A 21,400-nucleotide genomic window follows, 5' to 3' on the forward strand; every position below is an offset into this window, starting at 1 on the left:
TATACACACACACAGACAAAAGCAAAACAGAAAATAATTTAGTGATTCCCCACTTCCTATAAGTTTAAGTTCAAATACCTTAGTAGGAACATCACTTTTGACCCTAGCCCACCTTCTTCAAGTTCTACTTCTTACAACTTCTCCTTTTCTTCCTTGTCAGTGTTCCCTGAGGCTCAGCAGTAAGGAGCTATTTTCCATTCTTATATTTAACATGTCCCTTCTTAGCTCTGTGATTTACACAGTGTGTTTCTCATGCTTGAATCTCTTTTGGCCTCTTCTCTCTCTGTTGAACTCCTAAGTGTCCTTTATCTCCTAGGTCCAAGGATTATTTCTCCTGCCACAACTTCTCTAAACTTTCATTCTGACTACTAGAATGTTGTACATAGCATTAGTCACATCACATTGTTATCTGCTTAATTGATTTCCCCATTAGACTGTGAACTCCTTGAAGGCAAGGACCATGTCTTACTTAGCTTTGTATTCCTATTATTAGGAATTCCTGTTAATAATTGATATATTATCAATATTAGCAGAGTCTCGCTATATAGTCATTGAACTAATAAAACAAAAGAAATCAGGATTACTTATGCTCAGGAGATTTTCCTAAGGACCCTTCTTGGTTTTTCATGATTGTTCACCTTTTAGACATGCCCTGCTTCTCTCCTAACCTAAGTGAAAGGGAAGGGAAGGGGAAAAGACAAATAAGAATATTCAAGACTGTGTTGTTGACAAATACAGCTGAAATCTGCTTTGATTCTGAGATGTTCTGGAGAGATTTCTTAACAGTCAGCGCCACTGGAAGGCTTTTACACTACAAATAAATTCATTGCATTTGGTAGTTGAGCAGTTTAATGGCTGAACTTACACTCATTCTTTGTTAACTTGAGTTTTACCACCTACTGAACTTGCCATATTTTTTGGTTGTCACAGCTGAACTTTCAAAAAGTAATATACTTTCTTCTTTAATTGTTTGTCCCAGGGTTTTGGTTACATAAAAGGGAGATTTTCTTATAAAAATATTTTTTGCTTTCATATCCTGTCGTTACTCATTTACAAAAAAAATATTATCCATTGAGATATGGAGGTTAAAATATTTGAGGATGTTGGGGCGCCTGGGTGGCTCAGTGGGTTAAAGCCTCTTCGGCTCAGGTTGTGATCTCAGGGCCCTGGGATCGAGCCCCGCATCAGGCTCTCTGCTCGCAGGAGCCTGCTTCCCCCTCTCTCTCTCCCTGCCTGCCTCTCTGCCCACTTCTGGTCTCTGTCTGTCAAATAAATAAATAAAATCTTTAAAAATATATATATATATATTTGAGGATGTTAATAGTAATAATGTCAAACACTCACCACGGCCCAGGTGTTGCTCTTAGTGCTTTAAATGGAGTGTCCTGTTTGATTCACACAACAGCTCTATGAGGGAGGTAGGCATTCTTTCTCCTAGAAAGAAACAAAAACATAAGTGTAAACAAGTTGAGCCACTTGCCTACATTATATAGCTGCTGCAGATCATGGCCTAGATTGGGATTCAGGCCATCTAGCTCCAGAACTCACACTCATAATCACTACAGCTGTGGCGAGTATCATTTAGAACTAAATTTCTGTTCTATCCGAAGTTCAGAGGTTTATCTGCCTGTCAGTCTTAGCATCCTTTTTGAATAGATTGGTTCTTTAACATCCTATCTCCCTACTTCCACATTTTTTTCCCTTTCACTCTCATGTGCTGCTTGGTGGATTGCACTCTAATTCCCTTTTACTTCCTTTTGGGGGGGGGTGCAATTCATTACTGCTTCATGAGCCCGTGCACGATGGATGCCATTTCATTACAGCCCCTCTCCTAATCAACTGTGTTGATGCTGAGATACAAGTACCGAAACCAAGGTACATGCCTATATTATTTTTCTTGTCACCCAAAGAATAAAACATATGGTAATTCCCAGGTAAAAATGAGAAAATAATAGTTATGCATTTATTCTTGTAATTCTTGGGTACTTAGCAATAAACATAGAGGGCGGTGTTAAGGACAACATTTATATCATCAGGCAAGTGGAGATTTTTGGATGTTTGGCAATCAATTAGATTTCAACGACAAATAGAACAAAATACACAAAAAAATAAACCTCACAAGCTAGAAGATTCTGTACTGCTCTTATAAATTATAGTTTGCTTTAAATTTTTATACTAAGCTACTGTTATAGACAAAGTTATTTTGAAATGCACTTCTTTCAGTAAATTAGTAGAAGAACTGCAGATGTTTCTTTTGCTTTTTAAATTATATGATATATATTAACTATGGAACTACTAAGGATATAACTTTTCATATAGAGTAAATTGTCCCATAGAGGGACTGACTTTATTATCCCCCAGATGCTTTTTCTTAAGAAAACTCATACATTTCTATGCATCATCCTTCTCCCCAAAGGATATTTCCTTCTCAATTTCATCCCATTAAGACTTATATTTATATACAATGGGATATTATGCAACCGTCAGAAAGGATGAATACCCAATTTTTGTATCAACATGGGACGGCACTGGAGGAGATTATGCTGAGTGAAATAAGTCAAGCAGAGTCAATTATTATATGGTTTCACTTACTTGTGGAGGCGTAGGAGTAATATGGAGGGACATTAGAGAAGGAAAAGGAAAAATGGAACTGGGGGAAATTGGAGGGAGAGGATGAACCATGAGAGACCTGTGGACTCTGAGAACGCAAACTGAGGGTTTTGGAGGGGAGGGGGTGGGGGGTTGAGTGGTGGGTGGGTTTATGGAGGGCACTTATTACATGGAGCACTTGGTTGTGGTGCATAAATAATGAATCTTTGAACACTGAAGAAAATAAAATTAAGATGTTAAAAAATAAAAGACAATATTTAGTCCTTATTTAAAAACAAATTGAATTTTGATAAGATAACCACTTTGCTATTACTGCTCACATACTGCTTGAATGTGATCCATTTCTGGAATGTTTTGGCATGAAAGGAATTTGCAAACAGAAAACAGTTTGGGTGCAGGGTGAAAAGAGGAGTGAGGCCAATTCAAGGCTTGAGGAGAACTGAAAGGGAAGTACCCAGCACTAAAAGAAAGGTGGGCATTAAAGAGGGCATGTGATATAATGAGCACTGGGTGTTTTAGTCAACTAATGAATCATTGAATGTTATATCATACCTTGGCTAATTGAATTTAAATTAAAGGAAGAAAGAAAGAAAGAAAGAAAGAAAGAAAGAAAGGAAGAAAAAGAAAAAAAGAAAGAAAGAAAGTCATTACCAAATGCAACCTTCTTTCTATTCCCTATATTTGCCCCCAAGTCTGTTCATTTTGTTTGGGTGATATGTTTTAGAGTTTAGAGATCATGTGCAGGTGGGTGGTTTTTACTTCCCTTAGATGTGGCACCTCCACCACAATCCATGCATTATTTTTGCACCTCATCGCACCCCTAGTGTCTGATTCTCCATTGGTCAGTGTTTGTCTCTCCTCTATTACCCACTGTGCACAGTGGCCTTCTGGATCTTTCTATAAAGGCATCACAGTTGCCTTGAGGATCACAGCGGTTGCAACTGGACCCAGGCTAGTGGCTTGAAATGGTGACAGAGCTTTTGTGTTAGCCTACCCAATATCATAGTCTTGGTTTTTCACGGTGTGGTTATGAGATATAAATCCCTTTTCTTTCAGAGGCAATAAGTTCATATGGGACTAAATTTGCAGGGTTTCTTAAGCTCAGCATTACTAGGAAGAGAACAGCTTCATCTGGTAGTTTTCCCAGGTGGGAATGGCTTCATACCACTCACATTGTCTCAATTTGAATTGGGTAGAGATAAGACTATTTGCCAGCTGGCAGTGGGAAAGCTCATATGATCCTTAGGAGTTTTGTGAAAAGGCAAGGTTACTAGATCTAAGTGACGTTGTTCTAGGTTAGATTACACAGGGCCTCTTGCATTTTGTATCCCGGGGGGAAAGCCATCCCTATAGTTGAGTACTTGGCTATGTAATCAAGAGCAAAGCTACCTCAAAACAGACCTCCAAAACAGACCTCATTTGTGACCTTCTTTTGTCCTAGTTGTCTTCATATAGCAGCCTGGGATTTACAAAAATAGCTACATTAAATCGAACCATTTCCATGTGTCAGCTACCATCATTACAGCACTGTTGTTATACAATTTCACTTGGCAGATGTAGGAAACTGAGGTAGGGGGGTTGTTATATGACTTGACCAAGGACACAGCTTGGCAATGGCAGAACTTACCATATATTCCAGGGAGACTGGCTCTAAAGTTTCATGCCCTTACTCCTAGGGTTTGGGATAGAGTCCTTTAAACACAAGTGATGGAGTAAAGACTATTCTCAGGCCAGAGTTGTACCTTAGGCCTTCATGCCTAAGAGTCTATAGAGAGACCTCTAGAATGCAGTTCTAATTCCTAGTAGGACCTGAATTTAAAAGCTTTCCAGCAATGGCCTCTTTACTTGGAGAGCAGTTTGGAAGGGGACTGGAAGGTCCAAAGGAGGCTGCTAAGTGGTAGTCAGGCTCATTCTGAGATAGGACTGGAGATGGAGGTTTATTGTGAAACTTGGCTTCTTAATGGGCAGCATGGGACTCTCTTTGGCAAACTTATGCAATAGGCAGTCAGTCTATATCTTAAAAGGTTCTTTTGTATTGGCTGTTTGATTCCTGTGGGTTCTTGGCTGTCTTCCCTACTGTCCTTGAGCCCTCCCTGTCATGATCAGAGATCACTGCTTTAACTTTAGGCTAATGAGTGCACTGTAGATACTCATTTCTCTTTTTTATTTCTTCTATACTAAGGCATAAATATAGGAGCTGTGATAAGGACAACTCTTATATAATTTGGCAAATACAGATTTGGATGTTTGATCATTCAGTTAGAATTTAGGGTTCTCCTCCTGGTCTAGTTGGGAATCTAAATCTTCCCAAAGAGACAAGAACAGGGTCCCAGGAGGATGGTTTCTGAATGTGACTTTCACAATCCAACCTGAAGTGATCTCTCCTTCGTTGACCACGTGTCGTTTGTTTCTCTAGATTGTCAGTTATCTTTATGACATTGTGTATTAGATGTTTTCATTTATGTCCCTTTTCCTAGACCACATTTTAAGTATGTAAGGTAAAAACATATGTCTTATATAATACGTCCCATGCCAATAATAGATGATAATAAACATGTTTGATGAGTTAAAATATGCTAGAGTCTCTTTGCAAAACTGCAAAACTCTTTTCTAATAGGACTGTGGCACAAATTACCAAAAGTCCTTAGGCTGTTGGTTGATGTATTTCTGAGAATCCTACAGCTTTAAAGCTTATAGTACTTTTGAAGTAGAAAAATAACAATGATTTGCAAATTTTTTATTTTAAAAGTGTTTGGATTTTGGTGCTAAGAAATAATTACTTTGGTTTGATTTCGTTTGAATTTCAGTTTGCTTTACTCATGTTAGGTGGTCTTTTCCTTGTCAAAGTAATGTTTTTATATAGTCTTTTATATAGTCTTTCAGTCATGTTTAGTGGTTTTTATCTACCGACATCGTCTCTCTCCCATCTTATATAAAAACAGAAGTGGTAGTTTTTCATGTTTTAATAAATAACTATTGGGGCGCCTGGGTGGCTCAGTGGGTTAAGCCTCTGCCTTCGGCTCAGGTCATGATCCCAGGGTCCTGGGATCGAGCTCCACATCGGGCTCTCTGTTCAGCAGGGAGCCTGCCCCCCCACCCTACCACCTGCCTGCCTCTCTGCCTACTTGTGATCTCTGTCAAATAATAAATAAAAATCTTTAAAAATAAATAAGTAAGCAAGTAAGTAAGTAAATAAATAAATAGCTATTGGCCAGATGCTGAAGGTAATTTAAGTGAAGTGGCCTCATTTAATTCTGGTCCTCTGAGAAAGGGTTTGGATCTGTGTGTTGGGTGTTCTCAGATACAGAGATGTAAACACCATTTTTCTGTTCCATTTTCAGGTCACATGTGCCAATTTAACGAATGGTGGAAAGTCAGAACTTCTAAAATCAGGAAGCAGCAAATCCACACTAAAGCACATATGGACAGAAAGCAGCAAAGACTTGTCTATCAGCCGACTCCTGTCACAGACTTTTCGTGGCAAAGAAAATGATACAGATTTAGACCTGCGATATGACACCCCAGAACCTTATTCTGAGCAAGACCTTTGGGACTGGCTGAGGAACTCCACAGACCTTCAAGAGCCTCGGCCCAGGGCCAAGCGAAGGCCCATTGTTAAGACGGGCAAGTTTAAGAAAATGTTTGGATGGGGTGATTTTCATTCCAACATCAAAACAGTGAAGCTAAACCTGTTGATAACTGGGAAAATTGTAGATCATGGCAATGGGACATTTAGTGTTTATTTCAGGCATAATTCCACTGGTCAAGGGAATGTGTCTGTCAGCTTGGTGCCCCCTACAAAAATAGTGGAATTCGACTTGGCACAACAAACCGTGATTGATGCCAAAGATTCCAAGTCCTTTAACTGTCGCATTGAGTATGAAAAGGTTGACAAGGCTACCAAGAACACACTCTGCAACTATGATCCTTCAAAAACCTGTTACCAGGAGCAGACCAAAGTCATGTATCCTGGCTCTGCTCCAAGCCCTTTAAGGTGATCTGTATTTACATTTCCTTTATAGTACAGATTATAAACTAGTACAGAAAGTGTGCCCCCGACTACCAACTACCACAGCGACACACCTTACTTCCCCTCCGGATGAGGATGAACATGGGTGAGACTGAAGCCTGAGGAATTAAAGGTCAATATGACAGGGCTGTTACCTCAAAGAAGAAGGTCACATCTGTTGCCTGGAATGTGTCTACACTGCTGCTCTCGTCAACTGGCTGCAAATATGCTAGTGGAAAACAATCTGATGTAATTCTGCCCAGTCAGCTTCATCTCTTGGTATAGTTGTAAATCACCATAGATTTTAAAGGCACACTTGAAGACATGCTCTCATACATAGATGTACACAAACACACATTCATATACATTTCAGCTTGCATCTGTCATGATTCCTGTCAAGAGGGCTTTCATTGTCTGACTCATAATGGTTTAGGATAAACTATCATCAATGAAAGGATTAACTAGACAGTGAATGGTTTCTAACACTTGTGGTTATGGAAATCTCTTTTAAAGTCTTGAGTACAATGCTCATCAGTAATCCCCATTCATGCATTCCTACTGCTTGAGTAGCTGTACTGGTAAATACTACTGTAGGAGTATATGCTTGTTAAATGGAAAAAAAAATGTGTCTTTAGAGCTCAGTATTCTTTCTTTTATGAACACAACAAAATGTAGTAACTTTTTTCCAGCATACAGTAGGCACATTCAAGGTTATGTAAGATGGCTCTTTTTTCTATGGAGGGAGGCTGTTTTCAGTAAAGATGAGCAAACATTTGGAATTTACATGTGGGCAGACATTGGATTACAGCTTTCATCACCAGTCATTGGACTTTCTCAAAGTTGAGACCAGCTAAGGCTGCTTAAAACAAGTTCTGATCATTATATAAGAAGGGAAATGCCTGACAGACACCATGTAAGTTATAAGTGTCTGTCTTATCTTTACTACACATATTGTAACAAATTCAATATCCTAGTCTTCATTTGTATGAATGGTTTGTATTGTACATAGTTTAACCAAGTGTTATTTGAGCTGCTTATTAATATTAACTTGTACTTGTCTCTGCTTGTTATTGGTTAAAAAGAAAAAAAAAAGGATATGAGGAATCCATTTTATCAATGTAGCTGTGACCTCCATTAAAAAGACAAACTTAATGTACAAAGCATTTATTCAGCTCAAGTATTGTTGAAAGCTAAACATATACAACATTACAGTCTGTCTGTATTTAGATATTTTATTTCCGGACAAAATGAAATGTACATAAAAATAAAATGCTTAAAGTTGAGTTTCAATATGAGCTTGTGTAAGATGGTGATTTAAGTGGTTCTGACAAGAAGAATGTGCTGGAATACAGTAATGGTTTTGCATCTCATGTCTCTAAATTTGTACAGAACTATCTAAATTGCTATTAGTTGCTCAGTCAAAACAACTTATGAGTTTCAATCTCAAGCCTGGGAAGCAGTTGTGGCATATGGTGTCGCACAAATTTTTGGTTTACTGTTGCGTTAGTGATTCAAGAATACCAAAAATCAATGAGCAGAAGAGATGACTGAGGTCTCCTAAATATTATAACTGTTCTTTTGTTTTTCCTGTGTTGAGTCTTTATTTAGCAGGGAGATGGAGAGGAAGATAATTTTTTTTTGTGGCTGATTTTCTCTGATTCTACTGTAATCACTCAACAGAAAAAATTACAGTAGCTATGAAGGGCTTTGGTGTCCTATTTACCTATTACCAAATGGGATCAACTTATCTATATAGCATTGTTTATGGACAGTAAACTTTCTTTTAAAACATGATTACTGTATGTAATTCCAGCAAGATAAATAGAAGAAGAAATATGCAAGGTAAACCATTTTTAAAGTCATAAATGGGGGAATGAGATATGAAGAGTTTCAAAGTTAACCAAAGAAGCCAAATTAAAACACTAACCCATTCTCATTTTCCCTTCGTGCTGCATAGGGATAAGTATGTTTTCATATAGAAAATAATGGAAGTACTATAGGAACACAAGACCACAGAGTTCTAAATTGATAACTCAGCAACTGATTAGACTAAAGAGAGCCTTCCATTGCAAATCAAAGACACATCATTCTCTTAAGTGTCCATCTCTCAAAATTCTCCAATATATTTAGACAACCATTTCTATTAATGTATTAATTAATTTGCTATGGAATTTAGAAGCTAATGTTGGAACAGACTCTCTCTGGCACAACAGGCAATAAATGCTTCATGAATTCCAGCTGTGGGACATATTTGCTACAGATAAATCTTGTTATTCTGGGATTTATTTATCAAAATGATCACTTAGAAGTTAGTTGTGCTTAGCAAAAAGAATAAAGGAGGAGAGGAAAATCATTTAAAAATTTTTTTAGGATCATTTCACTGGTGGACTATAATTTGCATTACGTGGTCTAATCTGACCTTTTTTATTTTTTATTTTAATATTTTTAAATTTTGTTTAAGATTTTATTTATCTGACAGAGCACAAGCAAGGGGAGCAGCAGGCAGAGAGAGGGCAAAGCAGGCTCCCCTCTGTGCAAGGAGCCCAACATGGGGCATGATCTCAGGACTCTGGGATCAAGACCTGAGCTGAAGGCAGATACTTAATCCACTGAGCCACCCAGGCACCCCTAATCTGTCCTTTTTAAATTCAAAATTCAAGATGAACTAAAAATATACTTCAGTCTCCACCCATCTGCCCTGCTTTCTAACTTCCCCATGAATTATTGCTTTTACATTTTTATAAACTTACAGACCATAGCTAACTAACATCCAATGAATTGAATTATTTTTCTGTAGTCTGTCTTTCTTTCTTTCTTTCTTTCTTTCTTTCTTTCTTTCTTTCATTCAAGATGTTATTTATTTATTTGACAGAGACACACGAAGAGAGGGGACACAGGCAGGGGGAGTGGGAGAGGGAGAAACAGGCTTCCTGCTGAGACCTGATGCTTTGATTCTAGGCTCCAATCCCAGGACTCCAGGATCATGACCTGAGCTGCAGGCAGATGCTTAAAGACTGAGCTACCCAGACACCCCTGTAGTTTTTCTTTAAAAGAAAAAGAAAAGGGGTGCCTGGGTGGCTCAGTGGGTTAAAGCCTCTGCTCAGCAGGGAGCCTGCTTCCTCCTCTCTCTCTCTCTGCCTGCCTCTCTGCCTACTTGTGATCTGTGGGTCAGTCAAATAAATAAAATAAATAAAATCTTTAAAAAAAAGAAAAAGAAAATTCCAAGAATTTCAATTTTTTAAAATCCAAACTTTCCATACTATTTTTTCTGGTCCTGTACACACTTATCCCGAATTGCTACAACATCAACACCTCCGTTTGTAATATAGAAAAGTCATGATGATATAGGAGTGTGTGTCCAATATACTCTTCCTATTCTAGACAAGGATCATGATGAATATGAAGGTTCTAAGGTTTAGATTAAAACTTCATTAGACCAAGTTTTTGCTTTAACAAACTGGTTAGTTAAGTATTAATTATGCTAGAAATCTATTTGTTATTTGGAGAAATTAAATTTTAAATTGCCCTAAGAAAATCATCTTACCTTCTCTAGAATCTTAAATACTATTTCACACCTTTGCTAAGATACAGAAAAAAAACTTCAAGAGGGAAGTAGAAAGCACTTGATGCAAACATGGGTTTGTCATTACCTATTGTTCTTTTCAGAAACATTTTAGAAAGATGAAAATTATTATTAAGAAATAATTATTGCAGCTTCTTGCCTCATGGAAAAAAAATGATACAAGTTACTGGTCTATCTACTTATGATAAAAACAATGCATTGTCATGGCATGGTTTCAGTTGGGCATTTTTGAGTCCCTGGCTCTTGTTAGAATTTCTCTGCATGAGTAGAAGGGGTATAACTGTTAATAGAATAGTTCTAAAGTTCTGGAAGTAATTATTCTGCAACTAATTGAGATACTTGTTAAGTTTAAAACTGTGGACTGGGAATCTTCATGTTCCTACACTTCAGCAATAAACTGTAAGCCATATTTTTGCACAGACTAGATTAAAAAAAAAATCATGAGAAGCCTGAGAAAGTGTTCTGTCTTTTCCCTCTTCCCCACTGTTTTACATGTAAGAAGCAGCTTAACCAATACAAACAGCTCTTTGGCAAAGCATTTTTCATTTCCATCATCAACTTTGAATGAGAAGTTTTAGCCTGAAGCAAATTCAAATGGATGGTTTATAAGCCTTTGAAAAATTTGATTGCTGTACCAGTTTCAGATATTTACTGATTTTTATTCTATTATCAATCTATTTACCTATTTATATTTATTTATCTTTACATTTTATTAAAAATTTAAATTAGTAGATGCATTAAAAATACAAAATTTAAAAACATTAATGTACATAAAGATGATTACTATTTACCTAGTTTATAGGGGACAAAAATTTGAGTATCTTAAAGTCAGAATTGAATCTTGAAAAGCTGGTTGCTACAGCAGGCTTTTCTCAAGAGTCCCATGTCTACCAAAAACTGATTTCAGGGATTGGGAACACAAAGAAAATAATCCTTAGTTTTAAATTGTTGTGTATCATTGTGTTTTATATCCAATACTATCAGAAACATTTTAAAGTAACAAATTTGCAACTACTTTTTACTAGGGTGGCAAAGAAGAGAATTGTCATGAGAGAATTTTAGTTTCAGTTTGTTCATGTGAGCTAAGTCTAGTGACTAAGCCTAAAATTAGGAGACTACCAGTGTCAAGCAGCTGGCCAAGTGCCCCAAGTTTGATCAAAAGCACTTTAATATTTATGGTTCTGTATTTGCAGGAACATGCCTTTTATGACTGATGGATTGGAGGATGACTCTAAAGGTCCCAGAAGTGATGGATTCAGGAGGCTTAGAGATCTTCTGTAGGTGGCTGAGTGGCTGTTGCCATTGGCGGTGCCTTTTGAATTGCCAGGTGTTGATTCCCCCCAATTTGAACTAATGAGTTAGACATACAGCTAAAGCACTGCTCACACCATCCTCACCTGGTAGCAGCTGGCTCCCTCTTTCCTAATTCTACGTCAGGGCTCCAAAGAGACAACTAGAATTTTCCTGATCTCTGATGGTCAAATTCCTTTCCTCAAACACAGAAGTAAACTTGGCCATCGAGATTGTGACTATTTAAAAAGTTAAGCAAGAAAGTTTTGGGGATGTGTGATTGCCAAACAAGTAATTTTTCTCAAATAAAATATCTGCCATTGTTTCTGTTACTGCCAAAATTCACTTTGTGAATTTTCTGAAACCCAATTTTAAAATTAATTTCTTTTTTGCAATTTATGAAAGTTTTCAGTAGAAAGCATGGCCAAGTGACATCACCCAATCAGGTTGAAAATATTTCATGGGCTTTTTAAAAAAAAGTTGAAGTATAATTGGTACATAAGCTTATATTAGTTTCAGGCATACAACATAATGATTTTATATTTGAATATATTGCAAGATGATCACTACAATTAACATCCATCACCATACATAGTTACAAAAATTTTTTTCTTGTGATAAAAACTTTGAAGATTTACTCTTAGCAGCTTTAAAATATGTGATACATTATTATTATTATTTTTTAAAGATTTTATTTATTTGATAGAGTGTGTGAGAAAGAGAAAGAGAGAGCACGAGCAGGGGGAGGAGCAAAGGGAGAGGGAGAAGCTGACTCCCTGCTTCAGGGACCCTGATGTGAGGCTTGATCCTGGGACTCCAGAATCATGACCTGAGCTGAAAGCAAACACTTAACCAACTGAGCCACCCAGGTGCCCCTGTGATACACTATTATTATCCTTAATCACCGTGCTGTACATTATATCCCCATGACATATTAATTTTATAAGTGGAATTTTTTATTTTTTTCACCCTTTTATCCATTTTGTTTACCATCCCTTGGCCCTTTCTGGCAATCATCAATCTCTTCTCTGTATCTACGAGCTTGGTTTTTTTTTGTTGTTGTTGTTTCTATTTTTTTTATTCCATTGTAAGGGAATGATTTAGCTAGGATAATGCCCTCCAGGTCCACTCATGTTATAAATGGCAAGATTTCTTTCTTTTTTAAGGCTGCATAGCATTCCTTTGCATATGAGTATGTGTGTGTGTCTGTGCGCGTGCGTGCGCATCTGCACACAAAAACACACCCCACAATTTCTTTATGCATTCATCCATTAATGGACACTTATGTTGTTTCTGTATCTTGGCTATTATGAATAAATAATGCTGCAATGAGCATGGGGTTCATATATCTTTTTGACTTTGTCTTCATTTTCTTTGGATAGATATTTAGAAGTGGAATTACTGGATCATATGGTAGTTCTGTTTTTGATTTTTTGAGGAACTTCCATACTGTTTTCCATAGTAACTACACTAATTTATGTCCCACCAAAAGTGTATGAGGGTTCCCTTTTTTCTGCATCCTTGCGAACACTTATTTTTTGTCTTTTTGATGATAGCCACTCTGACAGGTATGATGTAGTATCTCATTATCATGTTGCTTTGTATATCCCTTATGATTAGTGATGTTGAGCATCTTTTCATGTGGAAAATCATGGCCATCTGCATGTCTTCTTTGGAAAATTTTCTGTTCAGATCTTCTTCCCATTTTTTTTTTTGAAGATTTTATTTATTTATTTGACACAGAGAGAGAGAAATCACAAGTGGGCAGAGAGGCAGGCAGAGAGAGGGGGAAGCAGGCTCCCTGCTGAGCAGATACCAGGACCCTGAGATCATGACCTGACCTGAAGGCAGAGGCTTAACCCATTGAGCCACCCAGGTGCTCCTTCTTCCCATTTTTTTAATTGGATTTTTTGTTTATCTGCTATTGAGTTGTAGGAGTTCTTTGTATATTTTGGATATTAACCCATTATCAGATATAGGATTTGCAAACATTTTATCCCATTTACTAAATTGCCTTTTCATTCTGTTGATGATTTCCTTTCCTGCACAGAAGCTTTTTAGTTTTGATGTAGTTCCACATGTTTATTTTTGCTTTTGTTGTCTTTATTTTTTGTGTCAGATCCAAAAAGATCATCACAAGACTAATGTCAAAGAAATTTACCACCTGTATTTTCTCCTAAGAGTTTTATGGTTTTAGGTTCTTACATTCAAGTCTTCAACCCATTTTCAGTTAAGTTTTGTGTATGTTGAAAAGTAGTGGTCCAGTTTCATTCTTTTGCACGTAACTGTCTAGTTTCCCCCGCACCATTTATTGAAGAGACTGTATGTTCCCCATTGTATATTCTTGCCTCCTTTGTTGTAAATTAATTGACCTTATGTGTGTGGGTTTATTTCTGGGCTCTCTATTCTCTTCTATTATATATGTGTCTGTCTTTTTGCTAATACTATTTTGATTATTATAGCTTTGAAATATAGTTTGAAATCAAACTATATTTGAGTGTGATGCCTCAAGCTTTGTTCTTCCTCAAGATTGCTTTGGCTACTCAATGTATTTTGTGGTTCCACACAAATTTTAGTATTATTTTTCTAGTTCTGTGAAAAATGCTATTTGTATTTTGATAGATATCATGTTGAATCTGTAGATTTCTTAGGGTAGTATGAAATTTTAATAATATTAATTCTTCCAATCCATGAAAACAGAATATCTTTTAATTTTTTGAGTCTTCTTCAGTTTTTTTCATCCAATGTCTTATAGTTTGCAGTATACAGAATATTCATCTCCTTGGTTAAATTTATTCCCAAGTATTTTTAAAATATAATTGTACATAGCAGCTTTTAATTTCTCTTTCTGATATTTTGTTCTTAGTGTATAGAAATGCAATATATATATTTGTATATTGATTTTGTATCCTTCCACTTTACTGAATTTGTTTACTAGCTCTAATGGTTTTTTGGTGAAGTCTTTAGGGTTTTTTACATATAATCTTGTCATCTGCAAATAGTGACAGTTTTATTTCTTCCTTTCCAAGTTGGATGCCTTTTATTTCTTTTTCTTGCCTAGGACCTCCAGTATTGAATAAAATTGAGGTAAATGTTCATCCTTATCTTGTTCCTGAGCTTAGAGGAAATATTGAGCTGTTGGCCTGTCACATATAGCCTTTATTATGTTGTAGTATGTTCCCTTTATACCCATTTGTTGAGAGTTTTTATCATAAATGAAAGTTGAATTTTATCAAATGCTTTTTCTGCATTTATTCAGAAGGTCATATAATTTTTAATCCGTCATTTTGTTAGTGTGGTATATCATTTTGACTGATTTACAGATGTTGAAACATTCTCCCATCCCTGGAATTAAATCCCACTTGATCATAGTGTGTGATCTTTTTAATATATTGTTGAATTCAGTTTGCTAATATTTGGTTGAGGATTTTACACCTATGTTCATCAAGGATACCAGCCTGTAATTTTCTTTTATCCTTGCATGATTTTGGCATCAGGGGAATGCTAGCCTCATAAAATGAGTTTGGAAGTATTTCTTCTCTTCTAGTTTTTGAAAGAGTTGCTGAAGGATTGGTATTAATTCTTCTTTAAATGTTTGGTAGAATTCACCAGTGAAGCCATCTAGTCCTGGACTTTTGTTTTTGGAATATTTTGATTACTGATTCAATCCCCTACTAGTAGTAATCAGCCTGATAGATTTTCTATTTCTCCATGAGTCAGTCTTTAAATATGGAAAACAAAGAATTAAAGAACCAGCAGTGTTGTAAATGAAGTCATAAAAATTATAATCACCTCCATCAAATTAATTCTTACTTGGCTTCATCTCAGGTTAGCAGCTTTATGAATCAGTCAGTTTTCTGTTGGAGTTTTAGAAATTCTAACCCAGTTTCAGTGTTATGATCTTAAAGTTATCAGAATCCTGTGCTTGTCAGAGTCTTTTCTAAGAATCTCCTTGAAGATATAATACTTTACAGGAACACTTTTGCAAAAAGATCAGAGTAAAACAATAACTATATAAATGATAAAAGACTTAAAAATGGCCATGGTGGAAGATCTGGTGTGAGCTTATTATAATGTGATTGATGAGAAAATTTGGGTATTTCTGTGACATACATTGTAAAATGATAAATAAAATTATAACTGGTAACATTATACCAGAATGCATCAGGATTTTAGGAATTTTATTTAATTTCTAAATTACTTATTTTAACTACCAAAATCTCCCATATAAATATGATCTAAGAAAGTTAAATATTACTTTTTATTTAACATTTCCTATGAAATTTAACAAATAAGCGTAAAGAAATTAACATTTCTCTTTTTATAAGGACATAGAGCAACTCTTTTGGAGATCTTCTAGGAACCCTCTTGAAAATCCCAAGTTCACTCAAGGGCAAAAGGACTTCATTTAGTATAGATTGGGGATTGGGGCACCTGGGTGGCTCAGTGGGTTGAAGCCTCTGCCTTCGGCTCAGGTCATGGTCCCAGGGTCCTGGGATCGAGCCCCACATTGGGCTCTCTGCTCGGTGGGGAGACTGCTTCCTGCTCTCTCTCTGCCTATCGCCTCTGCCTACTTGTAATCTCTGTCTGTCAAATAAATAAAAATCTTAAAAAAAAAAAGAATAGATTGGGGAAGTTTACTAAAAATATCAAAAGATTAAAAACATAAGTTCAAATAGGATCACAGGTCACTGTGAAACAGTACTTAGTTATCCATTCAAACAAAGCGTCAAAAGATCCTAAGGCAAATACAGAAAATTACATTGTTGTTAAAAAAAAAGAAATAAAAATCTTTTAGCTCTTTTAATAGAGAAGACTCACTTTTTGTTTGTTTAAGTAGTCAAAAACCCGATAAAGATAACACTGAACACAGGAAGTATTTTTTTTTTAAGATTTTATTTATTTGACAGAGAGAGATCACAAGTAGGCAGAGAGGCAAGCAGAGAGAGAGAGAGAGAGAGAGAGAGGGTGAAGGAAGCAGGCTCCCTGCCTAGCAGAGAGCCCGATGTGGGACTCGATCCCAGGACCCTGAGATCATGACCTGAGCCAAAGGCAGAGGCTTAACCCACTGAGTCACCCAGGCAGCCCAGGAAGTATTTTGAAAAGTCACAGAATCTTTGTTTCCCAGGCAGATTACATTAAAGAAAAATCTTTGTTTATAAATTTCTTATTAAGAGCAGACGAATAATCTAAGAAAATTTTGTCTTTTTAACAGAGAGAAAACCAAATTCTAATTTTATACCATTATACTTCTTCTTCTTTTTTTTTTTTTAATTTGACAGAGAGAGATCACAAGTAGACAGAGAGGCAAGCAGAGAGAGAGAGGAGGAAGCAGGCTCCCTGCTGAGCAGAGAGCCCGATGCGGGACTCGATCCCAGGACCCTGAGATCATGACCTGAGCTGAAGGCAGCGGCTTAACCCACTGAGCCACCCAGGCGCCCAATATACCATGATACTTCTGATATTAAAACTCTTTAAAAAAAAATCCATTCCAATCTTAGCTTGACCACACATAAAATTTCTCTCTCAAGATTTCTTTCCCACAAACCTTCTATAACTTTTTAATGTCCATTCAACTTTCCCCCACTCCCTTTTTTCATTCTATAACAATCATTCTATTTTAAGACAAAGTTATTTTCTTTTTTCTTCTTTCCTCCCCAGAACCTCTCATGTCCTTCATACCTTTCCTTATCCAAAACCACATTCTATTTTCCTTACCTACTTTTCATACACAGTTGTTTTCTTTTACCCTTATTATTTCTAATAGTTTTATTACATATTTTAATTCTTAACTCTTAGAATCCTTAATTCCTAGGAAGCAACTGTGGACTGGTAAATTTATAAATATATTTAATAATTTCTGAAGTATATTCTTTCTCATAGTAAGTTTTTCAATGTGACACAAAACATGTTCACTAATAGATCCAAATATCTTCTTTCTGTAAAAATTTTATAAAAGACAAAAGAAGATAAACTTATATTTAACATTTAATGTTTTTTATTTGGAAATAATTTCGATAATGAATATCAAGTCAATATTATTTATTTTAACTTAGCATAAATTTTTATTTGTATTTTGGATTAGACATCAAATAGCTCATCTTAAGTTCTTTTTGTTGTTGACAAATTTTGTAATATAAAGATGGCATGAGCTTATTTACTTAGTAGACCCAGGTAGAAAAAGTTGTATGTTTGTATTACATTAATGCTGACAATTCTGAAGACATTCTTGTTTTTATTAAATCAACAAACTTAAACTAGCTTTTATCTATCAAAATTTGTCTCAGATCATGTGAACTTGAAAAACATTTGGGGGCGCCTGGGTGGCTCAGTGGGTTAAGCCGCTGCCTTCGGCTCAGGTCGTGATCTCAGGGTCATGGGATCGAGTCCCGCAACGGGCTCTCTGCAAAGCAGGGAGCCTGCTTGCCTTTCTTTCTCTCTGCCTGCCTCTCTGCCTACTTGTGATCTCTCTCTGTCAAATAAATAAATAAAATCTTAAAAAAAAAAAAAAGAAAAACATTTGGGTTAGTTTGTACATTTCTGAGAGTTTTAGAAATACTTTATATAAACTCTTATTTTTCCCTAAGCCAATTAAATAGATTTCTTTACAGATTAATTTTGGCAAAGCATCTGAGGTAGAAAAACATCACATATCTGAAATATATATACATAGATATACATAAACCCACAGACAGACATAGAGACCTTATAGTTTTCATTCTAAAATTTTAGCTGTAATGAAACTTACTAGTTTATAAAAAAAAAAATTGGATCCAAATTGTGTTTCTAGAAGATGAACAAATAAGTTAAATTTACCTGCTCAGATGGCCAAAGTTTATTACTAAAGATTTTTATTTGCATGGTGTAAGAATCCTTTTAGAGCTATTTTTGGATTCATTTCATCTTTTTAGAAGCTTCTGGATACCAATCAAAGAAGGCACTGCTTTTTCTCTGAGAGGTTTGACACTCTCTCTTGTCAAGGACATTCTTTAAGTTAAGGTTTCTGCACTACAATTCCCAATTATCCAAAGTTCCCTAATTTTCAAAAAGGTGCAAGATACTGGTTCATAGAGGGTATATGCATTGTGGAAACAGGAATTTTTTGACAGAGGTGAAGAAAGTGTTTTACACTAGGTAGAGTCTATCTTTCCCTTTAGATTCCCTAAGATGTCTAAAATATGAGGTGACCTGTTCCTTAATAGCTATTCCAAAACAGCTATTCCAAATCATCTATTCTCCCCACTTTCAAACCGACCTAAGGTGACTTATCAAGAAAATTCAACAAATAAAATACAGTCATGCATAAAACAGCTGGAGAGCTCAAAATGCAAAGAGAGCAGAGCATGAGTTTGAGACTTACCCTCAAACTCCAAGGGGAATAAGAAACACTGAGCTCAATGCTCTCTGTGGATACTATCACCTTTTTGCTCACTGGCCTTGGAGTCATTGAAGGGTCTTCTTTGGATCCCATTTCTGATGCCTTGAACTGGCAAAAGTTGAGAAATAACAGAAGTAAAAACAATGAATTACTGAAGTATTAATTAGTAAGTTTATTATGTGCACACCAAAAAGAAGGCAAACCAGGAACACTTAAATCAAATGTGGAGTGAGGCTCAGGGGTATATTGTTATAAAGCATCTTATGTAGTGAGAATATACTACTTATGTAGTATATTGTTATAAAGCATCTTATGCAGTGACCACTTATTCTTCACAGATTGGTATTCAGATTTTCTTAAGTGATAGGGAATTGGTTAATGGTTACCTCATACCAATTTTGGGAAGCAGTTTAAGTTTTGCATATGCTTTTCAGAGGTATAAGCCAGAAATGACTCAGGATAGGTTAGTCTTACAAAATAAACCAAAGTAAGCTTTATTTGTTTGACTAAACTACTTTTGTCTGCTCAGGGAATGTTTTTAATTGACATAAAGGTGATACACAATGTTACATCAGTTTCAGGGGTACCACGTAGTGACCTAACAAGCCTACAGTCATGCTAGTGTAGCTCTTCTTAGTCACCACGCAACGCTATTACAATACAGTATCACTGAAAATATTTCCTATGCTGTACCTTTTATCCCTGTGACTCATTCATTCCATAACTGGAGGTCTTCAGGGACTTCTTAAGGCTGGTCTCCATTTGTTTTTGAGTTTAATAAGAAAAGAAAGAAAAAGAAAGAAAGAAAAAAAAAAAGAAAGAGAAAGAAAGAAAAGAAAGCAGAGGGAGAGAGTCAAGATGGCTCTCGCTGGCTTCCACCCCAGACAGCATCTCCGCCTCTCAGCCCAGTGTTTTAAAATCAGAAATGAGCCTCTCTCACATACAAACTGGGCGCTTGTCACGCGGCTTGGTCTGTGTGGGGCGCCGGAGCAGGCGAGGCTGGTCACAGGCCCTTTAAGAGCCGCTCCTCAGGTCGCACAGCCTTGTGGGTTTCACAGAGGCAAGCCTCTTGGTTTTTGAAGTTAGGCATCTTGGAGGCTCCTCCCTCAGGGCAGGTCTTTAAGAGTCGGAATGCCCAACATGAGGTCCAAAACTTAGCTCCTTAGAAAGAAGCTCCAGGTTTTGCCTTCCTTCCGGTTGGTGGCTCGCCAGCCCGCGTGGGCTTTCTGGTGAGACTGTGTGTGAGCCTCTCCTGCCCTCTTCCGTGCGGCTTCCCTCTCCTTTCCCAGTGTGAAGGAGCGGCTCTGCCAGTGTGAGGGTTCTTTCAGAGGAAATTGTTCCACAGGCGGCTGTAATTCAGGGTCAGGGAGGAGGAGAGTTTGGGAGCTTTCTGTGTCTCCATGTGAACCGGAACCTGCCTGTGAACTTTTGCAGACAGGTAAGCAAACGTTATTTTCACTTACTGCTCCCTTCACGCAAAAAAGGGGTGCAAGTCCCTTGTAATGGCTAATAGTTATTGAACACTTGAAGATGAACCATTTACTGGGCTGAGAACTGTCCATGCGCTCCCTCATTTATGCTTCTAGTCAGGGCCCTTGTTGGAATGAGGAGTCTGACGAATCCGAGAGACATGAATTAACTTCTCTCGTGGCTCAGCTCTTTTTTCCTTCCTTCCTTCCTTCCTTTTCCTTTTCCTTTTTAAAAACGCTTTACTTATTTGAGAGAGACAGCATGATCTCCAGGAGCAGGGGGAGAGGGAGAGAGAAAATCAAGCAGACTCCATGCTGAGCCCAAAGCCCCACATAGGGCTCCATCTCACCATCCTGAGATCTGGACCTGAGGCGAAACCGAGAATCAGAGGCTTAGCTGACTGCGCCACCCAGGCACCCCCAAAGTGGCACACCTCTTAAGTGATACATCTAGGAGTCTGATCCCATCTCTAGGGCTCCAGAGCCTGACTTTTTAAACTGTTAATGCTAAGAGATTAATTTTTTTTTCAAATTGTAAAACAAATATATGCAAAATTAGCATATTTAATATGGACATAGGCAGAGTATATTATATGGAAGAGACATGAATAATTCATTTAATCCACTTGTTCTTCTTCAGCAAAAGCTAAAGGATGCCTCACAATCCTGTGGCACATTCCATCCTGGTCCTGGCTCAGGCGGAAACCAGCTCTGCAGTGGCTTGTCTATACCAGTCTACTGTGGTAGCCAGTGTGGTTTCCTAAATCGCTTTTTGTGAAATCATTCTTGATTTGGGGCCAGAAGTGTCTTTGAGCTTGATGAGTATGAAATTTGATGGTCAGGGATGCACAGTGCTATAACGTAATTTTGAATTAACCAGCCTCTGCGTCTGAATCTCATTTCAGGGAAATCCTACTGTATGTTTAGGAAAGTTTTAGCAACATGGCTTTAGTTTTTTTTTTTTTTTTCTTCCCTCAAAAATAAGTATTTTAATATGATTTTCAGTTAACTCTGCCTTTTCATAATTTCTCTTTCTGCCCTTTTGCTATTATGGGCTTTGA

The 21,400-nt window shown here is 36.9% G+C and overlaps 1 protein-coding gene and 1 long non-coding RNA gene across 2 annotated transcripts in view; one reads left to right on the forward strand and one right to left on the reverse strand.

The window, feature by feature from the left end:
* Positions 1 to 7,909, forward strand: part of NXPH1 (neurexophilin 1) — a 296,351-nt gene extending 288,442 nt beyond the window's left edge. The window contains 4 exon segments of the mRNA XM_047695983.1: positions 5,952 to 6,561; positions 6,564 to 6,623; positions 6,626 to 6,663; positions 6,666 to 7,909. Of these exon segments, the coding sequence (XP_047551939.1) occupies positions 5,952 to 6,561; positions 6,564 to 6,623; positions 6,626 to 6,663; positions 6,666 to 6,713 (756 nt within the window). The 3' untranslated portion in view covers positions 6,714 to 7,909.
* LOC125081384 (uncharacterized) lies at positions 395 to 19,751 on the reverse strand. Its single transcript, XR_007121665.1, has 4 exons — positions 19,564 to 19,751; positions 18,853 to 18,978; positions 1,345 to 1,434; positions 395 to 668 (listed from the first exon to the last, which is right to left on the reverse strand). It is a non-coding gene; the product is annotated as an uncharacterized LOC125081384 (long non-coding RNA).
* Positions 19,752 to 21,400: the final 1,649 nt, after the last annotated feature.

The sequence above is a fragment of the Lutra lutra genome, chromosome 11, assembly GCF_902655055.1.
Source record: "Lutra lutra chromosome 11, mLutLut1.2, whole genome shotgun sequence".
Lineage (NCBI taxonomy): Eukaryota > Metazoa > Chordata > Mammalia > Carnivora > Mustelidae > Lutra > Lutra lutra.